Below are 19,292 nucleotides of genomic sequence, written 5' to 3'. Positions count from 1 at the left end.
ATAGTTTGAGGCATTTTCATATTCGATATAATATAAGTGTTACATGTTTCTTAAAAATAGGGAGGTCATTATTTTTTTTCTTGCTTTTTATTAACCTACCGAATTCCAAGGAAACTTTTACTAAGTCCTTTAAAGAACTGATATATATATATATATATATATATATATATATATATATATATATATATAGACATAATTTCTTGCTAGCTAGACATAGGCTACCTTTTTATGGCTAAATTACAAAGAGCTACAATATATAAGCCATACTTGAATAAGAAGACATTATTGGACTTATACCAGAACAACTAGAGAGTAACCAATAGCTCTTTGTTATGTTTTGTTAGGATTTTAGAAATCTAAATTTCTTTAAATATCTTTTAGAATTTCTATTGTTCATCAAAGTGGTGTTACATTCTTCCCAAACACTAATTTATTATGACAATTCTATTCCATATAAAGATAACTTTCTTCTAGATGTTCTTGTTTATATAATTGTCCTAAAAAATAATCCTTTCTCAATATCGAAAGTGAAATGATCATTTATTTCTTCCAAAGGTGTTTTATTGAAGAATATACTCATACTTTAACTTGTATTCTTCTTACTTACACTAATAGTAGTCTAAAACACATCAAATAAATAATTTACATAGAATTCATAGAAAGATATGAGTGAGTTTTGAGGAGCAACGCTTGAAGGTGTTATTTTTTGAAGAAAATGCTCGTTTAGAGTTCTTTATAGAGCCTTTACAAGAAAATATCTATGTTCGTGAAACGAGAATTAAGTTTTTTTTTTTTGCGCAAAAGATAAGGAATTAGGAGTAATTTCAAAAACCTAAATGTCATGTCTAAAAGCTAGCTAGAGCACATGTCATTTTTTTAAATTAAAATGATTGGGTAAAATATTTGACATGTTAATAAAACATGATTGACTAATTTTAAGTGAATAATGTTATTTTTCATATCATACTTGGTTGATTTGATCAATTGATTTTAGTACAAGTTTGATGGCTTTAATATTCATTCATTTGAGAAATAAAGCAATGTGAGTGCCATTGTTAATATTTAAAATAAATACAGATGTGTCAATCATAAAGAACAATAATTGTTCATCACATTACAAGGAAGAAAGGCTACAATTAATCATGAATTAGAAGAATTAACACAGTTGAAAGAGTTTTTAATCAATCAGGAAAGTTGAAGGAATAGTCGATCACTCAACCAAGTGACCAAAAGTAAAAATTGACCTATAAATTTTGAACGCATGTTGATAACTAGAAAATATAATTATATTTAAAGGGTGAATAATCAATATAATCACTAATTAGAAGTCACATATTAGCCCAAAATTTATGTGTGTATAAAAAAAGAGAGAGTTTAGTTTGTATTAAGAGTTAATAAACATCATTATTATACTGATATTTATATAAGATTATAATTGTCTATGTAAATAGAATTCAAACTCCATAATAATATAAATAAGATTAGATACTATTATAAATAATGGTCATCCCTATGTATTCAATTCATGTAATTTATCCATCTTTTCTCCAAAGGGTTTTATTGATTTTATTTACAACATTTCTTTATTTCCTACACTTTAGATTCATGTAAAGTCTTCTTCCAAACTCCTATCCTTTTCTTCGTGATGGTGCTTCATAGAATAAATAACTCTTTTTGAGGGTTAGATATTTAGAATTCCACTTCTTATTATGCAAAAGTAGTTGTTACCTCATCACATATTCAATTCTAAGTATAAAAATTAATCGGCATCAGTTTCTCAATAAATCCCTAAACTCTACCAACTTAAAACTCTCATTTAGTAATAACAAAATTATCTTTTCCTTTTCAATACTGAAATAAAATAAAAATAAAAATAAAAATTCAAAATATTTTACTATCTCTTCATTTTTTCACTAATACCTTCAACATTTTAATCCTTCTCTTTTGATTCTACTTCTTCCTCTTCTTTTTATGTTGTCACCAAATAACATCTCTAGCACACGATTCATAGAATTTGAATATATGCAAATAATCAAACTCTAGGTGTTGTTGAACTTATCCTTCTACTTTTAAGTTATCATACCAACTGTACAAGACTTTAACCTTTTTATTTTAGAATTTTTATTTATGATGTAATTTCAATTTTTAACGGAGAAATAAATAAAATGAGTATATATAATATATTTGTGTGAGAGTGTAAAAAAAATAGCAACAATGATGTTAAATGCTAATGAAAAAAATAATTATATTTTTGTAATTTTATTCTTATTTTTATTAAAAGGATTAATAAATAGTGTTGAAAAAACAAAAATCATTTGAAAAAATAAAAATCATTAAAAAATATATTTTTTTAATGATATTTTAGGTTATATCAAGAAACTCCATAAACTTCACCAATAAAATTGAAATTCATACAGATTTTCTATTATTATCAAGGACATTGGAATACAAGAGAAAAATATGGGGTGGGATCAAAAGAAACCAAAAGTTGTAGGTGAAAATGAGACATTACATAAACAACAACATAAATTAAAATTTATAAAAAAAATCATGAGATTATATATTATTATTATTATTATTATTGATATGGGGGTTTGTTTTTGTATTTTAAAAATATTTTTAAAAAATTAAATATATATATATATATATATAAATATATATTTAAATTAATAAATTTTTATGTTTTTAATTATTTGGATATTAATATTAAAAATAATTTTTTATAAATAAAAAATATTATTTTAATATATTTTTAAATTAAAAACAATTAAAACCATATTCTAAAGACACGGAGATAGATGGATACCTCAACCTGATTCCTGTGGAAGTATCTTCTTGGTACGAACACGGCCAGACAAGGGAGGGTCAGGCAGCACGAAAGAGAAGAGCAACGGAGAGAGATTTTTTATACAAACTAGAGTGTTCGCAGGGGAGAGAGGAGGAAAGTTCTTTCCCTTATGGCATGTAGCAGTAGCAGTTGAATAAATCATCCTCTATTATTATTTTCTTTTTGTTTGTTGGATTACTTCATCTGTCTGTCTGTCAATCAATCAGTCAGTGCTGTAGATGGCAGTTGTTGTTGGGTTGCTTCCATCCTTCCGCTCACTTGGCTTCCCATCTTCTCTGCTAACCTCCTTTGCCTCCTCCAACTCCATCTCTCTCCAGCCACTCCTCTCTCATAAGCACATTAGTTTTTCAGATATAAGAATTTATCCTCTCTTATATTCCTCTGCTGCCACTGCTTCTCGCTTTTCTTTTTCTCGCAGGAAACAATTGCTCTCTTTTAAGGTACAAACTTTTATCCCAGTTCTCTATTCTTCTTCTTGTGTTTTCCGTAGAATTTAAGTCAATTTACGAGGAACTTTTTTTTAAAAAAAATTCTACATTGGTTAGCATTCATGCTAATTAAAGAGAGAATTTATGCAAATTAAACTGTATTTATTAGGTGTTTCTATTTGAAGTTCTGAATGGTGGGTTTGTTGGGAATTTGTGTTTTAATTGACTTTGCCCGTGATAAATTTAATCCCGGGATTGCCAAATCACCTGCCTTCTGGGTCCTCAGAACACATCATGGTGTGGGGTTTATCTTCCAAAAGAAGTTCATCAAGAATTGTGTGCGACCGAAAATATTTTTCTTTTTTATTTCATTTGAATCTGGTTGATTTCCCCATCAGGCAATTCAATTATTCATTTTGTTTCAATAATTTGTTTCAGATACATGCAACTGTTGCTGAAACTGACCAACCGAAATGGTGGGAGAAGAATGCGGGACCAAATATGATTGACATTCATTCTACAGAAGAATTTTTGCGTGCCTTAAGTGAAGCTGGAGATAGATTAGTAATTGTTGAATTTTATGGAACTTGGTGTGCTTCTTGTCGAGCGTTATTTCCCAAGGTAATTCTTCTCTTTATTTGACAATTGATTCCTAAACTTGCTTGTCGTTAAGAGTGGCCTGGATACCAACCTCTTAAAGTTTTGAGGATTCAGAGCTGTACTGTTGAGCAAACTTCAAAGTGTAGAGTTTCATGATGATATCCCATTAAAAAATTTTATTTCGGTTTCCAAAAATAAACAAATTTAGAATAAACAATTGGGATTATAGCCCACTAAACAAAATATCCAATAATAACTAAATCAAATCCATTAAATAAACCTAAATAAAATTCAATAACACTAGGGTTGAGCTATCCTCTATCATCATAGATCATACGGACATGTGAATCATGTCTTGGTTATCTCCATCAATTATGATGCTGCAAAAGTTAATGTTAGAGTTTGATAGTTCATATATTAATTTTAAAACAGAATCATAGTAGTTCTTGATACCATCGACTCTTCTTTAACATATATGTATTGCTAACGTTGGTAGTCTGTATGTAAATTATTGATTTATATGGAAAGATCAGTACTTTTTATTTTTTTATTTTCTAAATGAACATGGATGCATGAAACACTGTTTCACAAAGCCTATTCATCATGAAGAATGGAGGAATTGGTTTCTGAACTGTTGGTAGAATTTTTTTTGGTGTAGCCTAATGATTTTTTTCTTGTGATGGATCCACAGCTCTGCAGAACAGCTGAAGAACATCCTGAAATTCTATTCCTGAAAGTCAATTTTAATGAAAACAAGCCTATGTGCAGAAGTTTGAATGTTAAGGTGCTTCCTTATTTCCACTTCTATCGTGGAGCTCATGGACAACTTGAATCCTTTTCATGTTCACTAGCTAAGGTTAGCACTTCATCTCTTTCCTTTTTATTATTACTTTATATTTTTGGATTTTTTGAACACTGGATGTATGTCTTTATTCACCAACACTAATGCTCAACTGTTGAAGCAACAGTTCCCAATGAGTTGACTTGTATGTAATAAAATATGAAGCTAGTGACAAGGTTTTTCATATCGATGTTGTGGGAGGTGAAGAGAAGAACCAATAGAGAAACTATGAAGTTCGTCCTTTTATCTTGTCTAGGCACATGATTAGAGTGTGCATTTTGAAGAGTTGGGTGCAATATAAAATCTGATTCATTTATTGTATTGAACAACTTTACAGAGAGCGAAAGCTCGAAGCTGGTGTGGAAGAGCGTAGTATAACCTCATATGGAGGGACTAATCAATAAGGAATTCTCTGACTGCTTGAGATTCAGTTCATTTGTTACATTACGGATCATTTAGTAGATAACCACCCATACTAAATAACTTGAGTTGAAATGCAGTTAGTGTAAATGATTAATTTTCTTGTTCTACTGATATTGATTGTTTGTTAAACGTTGTTCTCAAAACCATCGGCAGTTTCAAAAAATAAAAGATGCTATTGAAATGCACAACACAGCCCGTTGCAGCATTGGTCCACCAAAGGCAGTTGGAGAGCTTACTCTTGAATCTATATCAGCTCCACAGGACAAGACAGCAGGATCCACATAAACATAAAACTCGTAAGCCAAGGATCTGTCTGTATATTTGCCAAGGTGCTTCATGGTGAGCAATCCGCTGTTATTGTGCATATTCAGACTGCTCTTTGTAAGAGAATAGCAGGAGGAAGTTGCCATCGTTCTTGCATTCCATTCTTGTGAATGTCATATTTTGTTTATGAAATATTCGTGCATGTTTGCCTTAGGTAAACTTGTGAATGACAGCAAACTCTTGTGCAAAATTCAATCCGGATACCAGAAATATTATTGATGATGAACTAATCTTATAGCGTGAACTACGAAACGAACTCATGAGAGCTCAAGCGATTTTCAAGGTGCGACTGGAATTGTGTTGCAGGTGTTTTCATAAGTTTTTCTTTTTAAATATGATAAATTTTTTTATTATTATTAACATTTTAAAATTATTGAAAAATACTAAAAACACATATAGTGGTATTATTGAAAAATACTAGATATGTTGGTTTGGTTTGTGATAAAGGTAATAGCACTACTGGTAGTGTTATAGACCATGTACATTCAAATTTTCAATGTGATTTGGATTTTAGAAGGTGTTTCAACAAGTTGTGTTTTTATTTTTTTTCAGTTGTGTCATTAGCTGGAAAGCAATTTTATAATAAACGCTAAGTATACCACATTAAATAAGACAAGAAGAAATCTTTACAACTAAAAGGTTGGTAATTTTGGTTTGTCACAAGTGTTGATCATTGTGTATTGTAATAACCATATTAGTATTTATTTGGCTAAAAATAGGATTTTTTATTAAAAAAAAACCTAAATATAAGATGAATAAGATGATTTTTTGACTAATTGGTAGGAGGTTCAAGTTTTGAAAAGTTGGCTCCTTTTAAAATAAGATGAATTTTTGTTGGGTCCTTACTGAATTGTAGGTCTATATAATAAACAAACAAATCCTTACAAAAGCATATTTAAATAATTTAGTGGAGAAGCCAAAAGTCTGAATGAATTAATAATTATATAAGGAAGAATACCTTAAAGAAAATTAATCTTTATTAAGTTTTAAAGAGTTCAATAAAGAACCAAAAGAATGAGTAACCTCTCCACACATAAAATATTATTTTTTAATAATAAGCAATTTGAAAAAACCTAAATATAAGCTAAATATCCCTATTTATACTAGGTAAAATGTCCTAAATAAGATTGAAAAATAATGAAAGAGTATTAATCAAAATAGACAAAAAAAATCCTAAACAAACTAGGAAAATAATACAATTGCCACGCAATAACTTCTTGGATTTTTTTGAAGGTCTTTCTAAACTCTGATTGCTACAAACTTTTCTCTATAGAAAACAAGACCTTTACAATCTTTTGAAAAATATTCAGCCTAATCCAATGATTAGATCAAGAGTTATGCTTGTTAGAGAATAACTATATATTAGAAAAAATAAGCCAAAAATTGCCTCTAATGTCCTTGAATAACAAGGATTGTTATGGCATAAGGAATCCTTGCAAAATAAGGATTGTTGTCTAATTGATTTTCTTGGAAAGTGAAAAAATCCTTGTAAAGTAAGAATTCCAAATGTAATTAAGTCTTTGCTTTGTAAAAATCCATAAATCATACGAAAAAACAATCATTTTCTCACTTATCTAGATGAGTTACTATGGATGTCGCGGGGTCGAGCCGCGACGTCGTCTGGCGACGGCGGAGGCTTTATATCGTGCCTCTTGATGAGATGTGGTGTGATGGGAATAGTTTTTGGATTTAATTATAAAATTATGATTAATATTTAGGAGTCGCCACCTATTATTATGATCACTAGGAATCTATGGTCTGCGAGAGTCTAGGCAAGAGATTGGTTGTACAAGGAGAAGACGCATCACCTCAAGTGCACCATATCTAAGGTAAGCTGCATTGTTGTTTGATTGTTTTTTTTTAAGTCGGGTTTCTATTCGTTGGTCTTTTCAAAGGTTCAAAGTAGATCTCTCTTCATGAGAAAATCTATACCTTATCGGGTTAAATTCTAACCGCTCTAAAGTTTGAATTTTAGCATCGTATTTTTACACCTTGTATCTTAATACTTGAGAGTGTAATTTATCGTGTAATTTTACACCTTACATATATTAAAATCTACATCTGGACTCTACAAAAAACATTGGAAAAATATTTTTAATATTTTGGCCAAACCCTAATGAATGATCATAAACTAGTTGTGATATCCAAATTTTTTATTTTTATTTTTAAAACATGAGAAAGATGCAATTTTTTAATGAAAATATGCTTGGGAAATTTTTAGGATTTGGCCATATGCACAAAAACAAAATATATTTTTTTAAAAGGGCAATTTATTCAAAATATTTATGATGTTTTGAATTTTTTTTTGAAAACATTTCGAAGAAAACCAGGTATTTTAATACTGGATTTGTATTTTACAGTATAATTATACAACCCAATATTATGCAAAATTGGTAGAAAAACATTTGAGAAAATCACAAATATTTTAAAATGCCCCTTGAAATTTTTTGGATTTTTTTGTTTTGTTTTTAATTATTATTATTGTTGTTGTTGTTGTTGTTGTTGTTGTTTATCCATCCAATCCCTGATATCACCAAACACCATATTCATATACTTTAAATATTGTTGTATAGCTTGTATAAAAAAAATGTGTTAATTACCTTCTATAAATAGACCTCCAGAATTTTCATAGTCCACTAGTTATGTGAAATAAGTACACACAATCAGAGATGCATTAATTACCCGCGCTTTGGAATTCACATTCCGTCGGTGATTTAGAGGACTTCACCGACATAGAAGGTGAGCAGTTCCCATCCTATGGAAAATATCGATGGACTAATTTCGTCTGTAGAGAGGTCGATGATTGTGACATATGCAGTAAATATTTTACAACTCTCTATAAAATACCAAAGGACTTAGTCTGTTTGTAGATCCGTCAATGATGTGCACAATGCATGACAAATTGTGTTTGTATTGCCTATTTATCCTCCCTACAAGCACTTGAATTGTAAACTGTCCGCACAACACAATAACAACAGTGAACATTTATAAAATAAATATTTCATGGTACAAAATTTCATCCATAATATTACATTATAAAAAATTCTTTACACTTTCGTGTTCTGATAGTTAGTTAGAATTTTTTTTCTTATTCATCAATTAAATTGTCATCAGCTTTATCGCAATCTTCAATGTAGATATCATCATCATCATCGACATATTCTTGTCCGTTAAAGCACAGAACAACATTCAACTCTTATACTAAAAGTTAATATATAAATGAACAAAAGGAAAAATAATTAAAATGTGTGATTATGGCCCTTCAACCAGTCAATCAACTGTATTTACCAACTGATCCGATCAACCGCTTGATAAAATGAGTAGTTTAAAATCGTTATTGTGTCAACTGGTAAAGGAAATTTAAGGATTATTGAAGGAGTTGATTGACCGAATAGTTGGACTCAATTAATTCGATTAACTATTAAACTAATAGTAGACAAAAAAATTCCTTGAGCGATGCTAGAATACTGAATAAGAAAACAATCCAAAAATTCAAAATGTTACAAATTTGTTCTCTCATTGATTGGTTATCTTTCTTAGAGAATTGCTTGAAATTTGCTATCTTTATTCCTTTAGGGATTGTGTATAATTTTCATCCCATTTAGAGTATGACTAATTGTAAATAGGCTTTCTTATGTATCCTACTTATATCCCCATCTCTAAGTGTTAGGCTATTTTATCTTTGTTTATCTTTTTTTTTTCTATTTCTAATTGACAGTAAGGGTTTGTTGTGCAAAGGGATTGAGATTTTCTTGTCATAACACAACTTGTGGTGCATCGAATTGCCTGATAAAAAGTTTTGAAAAGGGATGGACGGTATGTGCAACCACGTAATTAGCATGTGGTTGTCTATATGCCTAGGGAACGACTAATGTCAAGGGCTATCACATCTAAATTAAGTTATGTCTATTATTGTGTTTGATACATTAGGAAATATTGTGTTATATAAAGAGCGTTGTTCTGAACATCACTGTTGGAGTGTTTGTGGTTGTAGAACTCCTTAGGATATGCCTCACAAATGTTGTCGCACGTGTGCGGCGTCGCGGCAATCGTCCACCCTCAGGTTGGATTCTACTTTTTTTTTTATCTATATGGAAAATATGGGGAGACAAGGCATTCTTGTCTCGTATCAGTGGAAAATTTGAATAGGAGTCGCCACTTAGTATTTTGGTCACTAGGAACCCTAACTGGTCTCAGAGATCGGATAAGGAGACTGGTTGCGTAAAGAGAAGATATCAGCACCCCAAATACGTCCTATTTAAGATAGGCTGCATTTTTTTAATGTCTGATAAAATTTAAGGTTTTGTTGTGTTTTCTAGTTGTTGGTTGATTCTAAAGGTTCAAGAAAAAACCCTCCTCAATAAGAAGGTTCTTTATCTTATAGGTAAAAGCCTAATCGTTCAAGTATCCACAAAAAGAAACTGATATCTGGAATGCGCCTTACGTGTAAGGTCGTACCCCGGATATTAAAAGACAAAAATTTTTTTTGTTGTTTTTGAAATTTTGGTCAACGTTCTCGTGACTTTAATAAACTGATTATTAAAGCCAAAATACATGCTAAAATATATCTCTTTTTTGGTGTATGGAAAACACAATATGATTTTTTAGCTTTGAGATGGCCGTATGCACAAAAACATTTTTTCTTCTCTTTCTTTTTTAAATTTGTTTTTTGTATTTTTCAAAATTTGATGAAAATCGGGTATTTTAATACCGGATTTGTATTTTTAAGACGTAAAATACAGACCAATATTAAGCAAAAAAAGGCATAAATCAAAAAATAGGGAAATCACAAATATTGAAAAATATTTTTTCTTTAATTTTTTTAAATGGGCCGGACCCGGTCTAAATACATATATGCTGGGCCGAACCCGACCCAACTACATAGGTTGGGCTCAGCCCAGCCCGTGTGAACAGTGCTCTCAATTGTTCACATGCTACGTGAACAGTGGAGTGGAGGCATGGCAGGGATGGAGATGGTTGCAGAGAAGGTCGACTTGCGGTGGTGTCGAGGCAGTGCTGTTGGTGGTGGGGGTTGCAACGGCTCTGCTAGTGGTGGCTGGGGGCACGATGGCGCACTGCTGGCTTCTTCTTCTTCGCTGTGCAGAGGCGAGAGCCTCTGTTTTTTCTTTTCTTTTCTTTTCTTTTCTTCAACTGCTCGACCAGCTGCTGATGCTGGTGGCAATGGAGAGGAGGCGCAACGGTGGCGCTGCTGGGCCGAAGGTGGTCGTTGTCCCCCTCTGCCTCTACCTTCTCCTTATTTTTTTCTTTTTTTTTATTCTTTTTCTTTTTTGGTTCTCCTCTTCTGCCTTTTTCCCTCCTTTTTCCTTTTTTTTTTGCCTCTTCTCTACCTTTGTATTTATAGGCAGAAAAGGGCAGTGAAATGGCCTGCCTTTGTCCGGTCAGGGGACAGGGCAAGGCGGTTGGGGTGGCCTCTGTGCAGCTGCCCCAGCGCCGCCTGGGGGCTTGTCCCCTCTGTTTTTTTGCGTCCATGGTAGGCCACTGGTCAGTATTCAGGCAAATAGGCTATTTTTTTGGTGTCTTTTTGGGTCCTCGAGGGAAGAGAAGGCGGTGAGAAACAGGGGAACAAAACTTTCTTCTTTCGTTATTTTCTACGCGTCTAGGAGAAGAAGAAAGGCTATAGTGAGATTCAAAATGGTACCGTTTTGGGCTTTTTTTTAATAGTGTATGAAACGGTGTCTTTTTGGCCAAAACATGCCGTTTCATTTAAATGAAAATGGCGCCAAATTTATGTCAAAGTACAAATTAGTCCTCAATTTGTGATTTTTTCAATCAAGTCCTTAATTGAAAATTTTCATCAATTCAATCACATCCTTGCCAAGATTAATAGTCAGTCTTGAAGTTGGTTCTCTTTTCCACTTTGGTCCTTGGTTTCTGATTTATATAATTTGACCATCAATTGATCAACAACTTTCAATTTTCTTCAATTTAGTCCCTAATTTAGTCAATGTTAACCCTCCTATTTATGCGCCTTTTCCAGTTTGGTTCTTAGTTTCAGATTTAAACCCTTAATTGGCCATCAAACTTTAATATTAATGCAATTAAGCCTCTGATTTGACCAAATAAACTCTCAAAAATTATAATTTGACCTTGGAACTTTAATTTCTTCCTATTAAAGCCTAAATTGACTTAAAAATCAATTTTTTTTGCAATCAAACCCTTCATAAATCCAATTAAACCATCAATAAAATTTAATTGAGTCCATAAACATCTGATTTTGGACTTTTCTTCCTCAAATCAAATTTTCTTCATCAACAGGGCTCTCATCGGTCAACGATATACCGTCAAATTTTAATCTTTGTATTTTTGAACCTCCCCAACCAATTTTGACCATTTTCTGAGCGTTCTAGCATCCTCTTTTCACTGTTATATTTTTTATAATATTTTTTATTTTTTTGTATTCTTTTGAAGAGAGAGAAAAAAAAATATGAATTGGAGAATAACCCAAAAATAGGTTATGACAAATGTATAAGCCTCTGCATCACCCAGACTATTGTGACAACTTATTTTGTATCTAATTTAATTTATTAGATATGCCTTACATGGTTCGATTGACCACCACAATGTTGTTATGATAGGTTATGTTTGTTGTGTTCTCCATGTCCATCTAAAGAGTCCTCAAGTCAGTGTTAGAGAGAATTACATGTTGATAATAAGATTTTCTTGCAAAAGTAACCATGGTTGGTTGACTAGAATTTGTCATAAATAGTTGTGATCATCATACGATGCCATAAAATCCATATAAAGAATACACATATGGCTACGTATGAGGCACCAATACACCAATGCACTCATTTGTGATTAATGATGATAACCCTATTGGAATCATTGGGAGGTATTGTATAAGGACACTAAAGGTGTGCCCAAATATAGTTTTATATTGTAGTGGTGAATTAGATGATAAAGACTCATCTCCACCAGGCACATCTAACACTAGACGATTTACTAGAATCTAAAGAGGTGGTGGATTTCTGACTCTTATACTAAAAGTTAATATATAAATGAACAAAAGGAAAAATAATTAAAATGTGTGATTATTCCCCCTCCACCAGTCAATCAACTGTATTTACCAACTGATCCGGTCAACCGCTTGATAAAATGAGTTGTTTAAAATCGCTATTGTCTCAACCGGTCGACCATTTAATGATCTGGTAAAGGAAATTTAAGGATTATTGAAGGAATGGATTGACTGAATAGTTGGACTCAATTAATTTGGTCAACCATTAAACTAACAGTAGATAAATTTTTTTTTCCTTGAGCGATGCTAGAATATTGAATAAGAAAACAATCCAAAAATTCAGAATGTTACAAATTTGTTCTCTCATTGATTGGTTATCTTTCTTAGAGAATTGCTTGAAATTTGTTATCTTTATTCCTTTAGGGATTGTGTATAACTTTTTATCCTATTTAGAGGATGACTAATTGTAAGTTGGCCTTGTTATGTATCCTACTTATGTCCTCATCTCTAAGTGTTAGGCTATTTTATCTTTGTTTATCTTTTTTTTTTTTTTGTATTCTAATTGATAGTAAGGGTTTGTTATGTAAAGGGATTGAGATTTTCTTGTCATAAGACAACTTGTGGTGCATAGAATTTCCAAATAAAAAGTTTTGAAAAGGGATGGACGGTATATGCAAACACGTAATTAGCATGTGTTGTCTATATGCCTAGGGAACGACTAATATGTCAAAGGCTATCACATCTAAATTAAGTTGTGTCTATTATTGTGTTTGATACATTAGCAAATATTGTGTTATATAAATAGTGTTGTTCCAAACATCACTATTGGAGTGTTTGTGGTTGTAGAACTCCTTGGGATATGCCTCACAAATGTATAAGCCTATGCATCACCCAGACTATTGTGACAACTTATATTGTATCTAATTTAATTTATTAGATATGCCTTACATGGTTCAATTGACCACCACGATGTTGTTATGATAGGTTATGTTTGTTGTGTTCTCCATGTCCATCTAAAGAGTCCTCAAGTTAGTGTTAGAGAGAATTACATGTTGATAATAAGATATTCTTGCAAAAGTAACCATGGTTGGTTGACTAGAATTTGTCATAAATAGTTGTGATCATCATATGATGCCATAAAATCCATATAAATAATACACACATGGCTACGTATGAGGCACCAATACACCAATGCACTCATTTGTGATTAATGATGACAACCCCCATTGGAATCATTGGGAGATACTGTATAAGGACACTAAAGTTGTGCCCAAATATAGTTTTATATTGTAGTGGTGAATTAGATGATAAAGACCCATCTCCACCAGGTACATCTAACACTAAATGATCTACCATAATCTAAGGAGGTGGTGGATTTTTGACTCTTATACCTTAGAAGTTAGCCTTTCTCTATTGCTAATATTGATTATTCATCTAGTGCAATGATGATGGGTTTACTTGTGGTTTTCTTTGGAGGCATGTTTAATGCATTCTAGAACATATATTGAATCTTTTCTCATCAGGCATGTTAATCTATTGATCACTTAGATATTCTTTTGATTAATTTGCTACCAATTAACCATTTTTACATAATAGGAACTTAACTTGAGAGGAGACAGGTAGTAACCGTGTAAAATCAAGCCAAGCATGAAGGTTTAAGAACTTGAACCTTTAGAAAATATGATATGCTCTGAAGCAACACCATGCAAAGAAAAGAATAGGGTTACCAAGAAGACACGGAGAGAGAAATTGTAAGAGTTAAAATGCAAGAAAAATGAATGAAAGGTCGTAAATAAAGCAAAAAAAAAGAAGACCATATAGGAGAAATAATAAATAAGATTGTATTGAGATTGCATGTGTGGCTAACCATCACTCATATTGACTATGTGATTGTATAGACTTTAAATCCTAAATGAGTAGTTCTAATACAAACCAAACTACTTCTTTTTATCGGATAAATCCAAAGCTGATCTCCTTACCTTTTGATCAATTATTGAGGGCTCTAGTTCTGGATTTAACTAGGTTTTCTAGCTCCATGCACGTATTGAAGTGGAATTCAATGTTTTGGTCATCGATGATAAAGAATACTGGTGGGAGCTTACTTTTGATTTGTCTCTGATTTTCACTTCAATAATGAACTTGTGCTTTTTGCATCAGTGGAAAATGAGTGTGCTACGGCCAACCAGGGCCGCTTAATCTTTTCCATAAGCCTACCAGCATGATAAAACCAGCCTCTGTGCACTGAATCTGCCGTCTGTTTTTCCGAATACACGTCAGAAAAAAAGCACTTTTTATCGATCTGTTTTTGTCACCTTCTGGTATTTTAAGACATGAAACTTACTCCTTTTACTCTCTGATTGTAATCCACAGCTCATAATTATTGGAAGTCAAACGCAGAAAGCCACCATTCTTTCCTTTTCGATACCCAATTACCAACAAGTCAAATATAATTCATGTGCTTCTTTTAGGCTTTTTCTTCCATGGTTGAAAATTATCATGATTCTGGATTTAATTAAAAGAAAAAAGTATTCTACATTTATTCGTATTACAAAAATTCAGCCACTCCAAGTAATTGGAACAATCTTCTTCTAGAAGGCGGCTCTAACCGCTGCCCTGTTTTCAGTGCTTCAAAATCGGAGTGATTTTATGTTAGCTCAAGTATTTCTTTTTTATGGTGTACTTTGAAGAAATAGGGAGTTATAATTAAGAGAAAGAAATTATGAGATATTTTTTATTTTTATGATATTTTTAGTGGGTCATAGATTTTATATTTTTTTAATTCTTTTTATGTTTGTCTCTTTAATTAAAATAAATTTTATTGAGTAACTAATAAAATATCACTAGTTATTCCGAAGTAATGAAAATGATACTACAGAAGTGGAGACAAGTATAAGTAAATTACCCCATCTAATAAAAAAAACCAGCTATTTGACTTACACTCCGTCATATGTTGGATATTTTTTTTTCCAACAAAAAAATGAAACATGCTATCTTTTTCGACCTACCTTCCTTCTGTTTTTCATGGCATTTCTTTCAATTTCTTGTTCAAGGATCATTCCAAAATATTTTAGTTCAAGTTCAACTACAATATAACATAACATCACATTCAAAGTCCATTCTCTTTAATTTACTAAGAATGTCGATATAACTTTCTACATATTGTTCTAAATCAATATCTCATTTATACACCTTATTTATGCAATTTTTATACACAATTCTACACAACAATTCAAGAAAATTTCAACATAATTCATGTTATTATTTTCAAGCTAATCCTCCCATTTTTTTTCCATATTCATAAATTACAGTCAAGTAAGCTTTGTCTCTTTCAAAATTTTCTACATTAAACATCTCACTTCACACATTTATTTATCATATTTATCAACCCACAACACTTGGAGTAACATATATTCAATAAGTGTTTAAATTTATTTAAAACCCTTTTTAATCTTACCACCAACCTTTTAATCCATTTAATCAATATCTAAAATTGTTCTAACTATCAATCCTAAACATATTTATTCCAACACCAATACAAAATACTTACTATCCAAATATAAGTATTTTTAAAAAAATTAAATTTTAATTATATAAAACAAAAAAAAAATTATAGATGAATTAAAATAATCTCTTCAAAAATTAAATACATTCAAGATAATTAAAAAACAAGCACTATTTAAAAAAGGTCAAATACAAAAAAACAAGAAATCAAGGTGAAATGGTATTAATTTAAATATAAATTAAAAAATATTAAAAAAACAAGATATAAAAGAAACATGTTTTTTTAAAAAGGCAAAATTACAAAAACAAATAAAGAGGCCATGTGTTATTTTTTAAAAAATGAAATTGGGATGGACAACATGTTGTTCACCCTATTATTTTTTGGAAAAAAAAATTTCGTCTAGTTTTCCCCAGATAACAAGGTCTTTTTTTAATACAAAAACTCATTTTTCAACCCATTTTTTATACCAAAAACACCTAGAAAAGAGCTTAAACACCTTGACAAACTCATAAATGACATTAAAAATCTAAAAATAATATACACAAAAAACTCAAAAATAAAAAATCTTTTTGAGCTTTGATCTGTGTTTTTAGATAATTTCATGATGAAAACACCTAAGTGGAGCTCTTCTCACCAAATAAAATTCGTTGACACAAAAAATGACTATTTTGATAGTCAGGATTGGTGTCAATGTCAATTTTCTCTATTTACCGTTAAAATTCAACAATTTCTCTCTTTTCTCTCAAACTAGAGAATAAAAATTATAAAAATAAATTTTTATATCAAAATTAAATTGTAAAAATATTGAAGAACCTAATAGATATAATCTGTAAAATTTGAGCACTAAAGTAAAATTTATGTAAAAATGTCGAAATCATAATTCATTTGTAGCGTCTTATTTATATTTAGTTAATAAATTTGATTTATCTATTTTTTAATTTTAAAAAAAATGCAATCACGTAAAAAAAAAAACCAAAAATAAAACATCAAACGAATCCACAATAAAATCTGCAATGATGAACAGTGTGTGTACAATGTTTTACCCGCAACATTTAGAGCTAGAGCAACTGGAATCAAGTTTAATGATGTTCATATTTATCTATTATTTATTAAGCAAGATAATTATCAAAAAAGCACTAATCATTCGGGCTAGTTCGGGTTAAATTTTCTTCCAAAAGATTTTTATTTTTTTTTCCCAATCAAAAGGTCACATACAGCAAGAGTACTGGATGCACATCCATGTCTCCCATCAAATAAAAAACAAATTTCCCTCAGACTAGAATTAGGGGATTCATGAGAGTTTTGCACGTCAAAACGATACTTGAATATTGATAGCCGAAGAGGGATTGAAGCACCATGTCTCAACCAACAAGAAAAGAAAGAAATTTGTATTGCCAGTCACCAAGAAGAAAGAATTGACTGCTAAATTTTGCAAATTTTTCGCATTCAATTGAAGAAAACGTCAAGCATCATCAGATTTTGTCATGGAAAAATCTAAAGCTTGCTAGCAAGAGAAAGAAAACATTATTAATTCAATCCAAATCATTTGCATCTCTTATTGACCAATAAATCAGGTAGCTTTATGTAGCAGCAATGTTCATTTCAAATTGTTGAAACTGGGACTGGAACCGGAATTGGAAACGCAATGAAACACCATAAACTCACACTTCGGCGATATTTCCTTCAAAAGCAATCTCGCCGTCTGCTCCTGTCTCGCCTGAGCCCCTTGCTTCTCCACCAACGCAGCAGCAACAATCCTGTCAAAGCCACCACCCCTCCCTCCCATCACATATGCCACCAAAGCCGCCTGCACCGGGCCCATGCTGGGATTATAGGCGGCAGACTCCATATATGATCCTCTAAACACCTTCCCTTCACAATCCATCAAGGCTAACCCTGATGGGCAATTAGTATAGGGTGCATGAGACTTTTTGGCAGCTTCTAAAGCCTCATTTTTCAGATCTTCAAAAGCAGCACTAACTCCATTTGGTAACTTGTCATCACCTAGAAACGACAAGTTATTATGATGGGGCTCCAAAAGCAAGGGAACATCCTTACCCAAAAGATCATCAGGTCCGAACCTGTGCGGTAAAAGACAAGACATGGGCTCAAATTGTTCTTCATTTGCTAAACCATTCTTGTAATTGTGGTTGCTATTACTATCACCCGTGATGAGGATATGTATATCAGGGGCGTGGCGGATTTCCTGAAAGAATTGACGGCAGTGGCCACAAGGGGCGGCGGATACAGCAACGTATTTTAGGGAGGGCTCCGCATTGAGAGTGAGATTGGTAATGAGGAATTGTTCGGCGTGGACAGAATGATGGAGAGGGAGGCCAGGGAATTCGATGTTGCCACCCAAGAAGATGCGGCCGGAGGATCCGAGACCGACGGCGCCCACGTGGTACTTGGAGATTGGCGGGCGAGCCAAGGCCTGCGCTGATTTGACTAGGGTAGGGAGGAGCTGGAGGACTGTGAGGCCTGATTGTTTCGCCATCGATTCGGCTTCGGATGCTTCAATTACGAAGATGGGTCCATCCATTTTGTTTGGTTTTATTTTGTCTTGTTTTGTTTTCTCGGTGACGGCGGTGGTGGTGTTCGGGATCAGAGATTTGAGAAATTACGAGTGAGAGAGGCAGGCAGGGCAGGGCAGGGCAGGCGACTCATGGGGACGTTTTATAAATTATTATAATTATTGCTTTAGGAAACCAATAGTGCCAATTACCAAACTAATAATAATAATAAATAAATAAATAAACATTGGTAATGCTAATGTAGAGGCAGATGAGTTTTATGACGATACAGTGTCACGCCATCATAAGAAAAATTAAGGATGCATTAATTGCACTGTTAGATTGCTATAATATAATGATTTTTTACTCTTCGCAATGATAGTCAAGGAAGAGCAAATCTAGTAATAAAATGAGGTTAAATAAGTATTTTTAAAATAGTTAGGGACATATCAGTCTTTTTAAATCTTTATTACATAATAAAACTATTAATTTACCCTTATAATAATAATAAAATATCTACCCGTCAGGCTCAATTATCTTTTTGTGTTTCTCAAAACAGTTAAAAGACTTCAACATCACTAAAAAACACAAAACATGCTATCAAAGGTTTTTTCGTTTTTTCTAGTAGGTTTTTTTTTATTATTATTATTCTCAGTTTGCATTAGAATTAAATTAATCTTTTAATAAATAATAAATATTATAAAAATAGAAAAAATTATTAACACGAGTTATCAAGTGGACAGTGTCTGCGCCCTTTAGACGATTCGTGCAACGACATCTAACGACAAAAAATAACCACACACCGTGTATCTTGAAGAGTCATGTGGCAGCATGATC

General features: G+C 32.0%; 2 protein-coding genes across 2 annotated transcripts; one reads left to right on the top strand and one right to left on the bottom strand.

Annotated features, from left to right (window-relative positions):
- Positions 1-2,785: 2,785 nt before the first annotated feature.
- Positions 2,786-5,694, top strand: LOC133673934 (thioredoxin-like 2, chloroplastic). Its single transcript, XM_062094873.1, has 4 exons — positions 2,786-3,288; positions 3,715-3,897; positions 4,568-4,732; positions 5,294-5,694. Exons 1-4 carry the CDS (start codon positions 3,067-3,069, stop codon positions 5,423-5,425), a joined length of 702 nt encoding a protein of 233 aa, XP_061950857.1. The 5' UTR covers positions 2,786-3,066; the 3' UTR covers positions 5,426-5,694.
- Positions 5,695-17,303: 11,609 nt separating this feature from the next.
- LOC133673905 (cytidine deaminase 1-like) lies at positions 17,304-18,634 on the bottom strand. Its single transcript, XM_062094837.1, has one exon. The coding sequence runs from the start codon at positions 18,482-18,484 to the stop codon at positions 17,540-17,542; it is 945 nt and encodes a 314-aa protein (XP_061950821.1). The 5' UTR covers positions 18,485-18,634; the 3' UTR covers positions 17,304-17,539.
- Positions 18,635-19,292: the final 658 nt, after the last annotated feature.

The sequence above is a fragment of the Populus nigra genome, chromosome 15 (genome assembly GCF_951802175.1).
Source record: "Populus nigra chromosome 15, ddPopNigr1.1, whole genome shotgun sequence".
NCBI lineage: Eukaryota > Viridiplantae > Streptophyta > Magnoliopsida > Malpighiales > Salicaceae > Populus > Populus nigra.
Note: the sequence above shows the minus strand (reverse complement) of the source record. Positions and strands in the feature narration are given on the sequence as shown.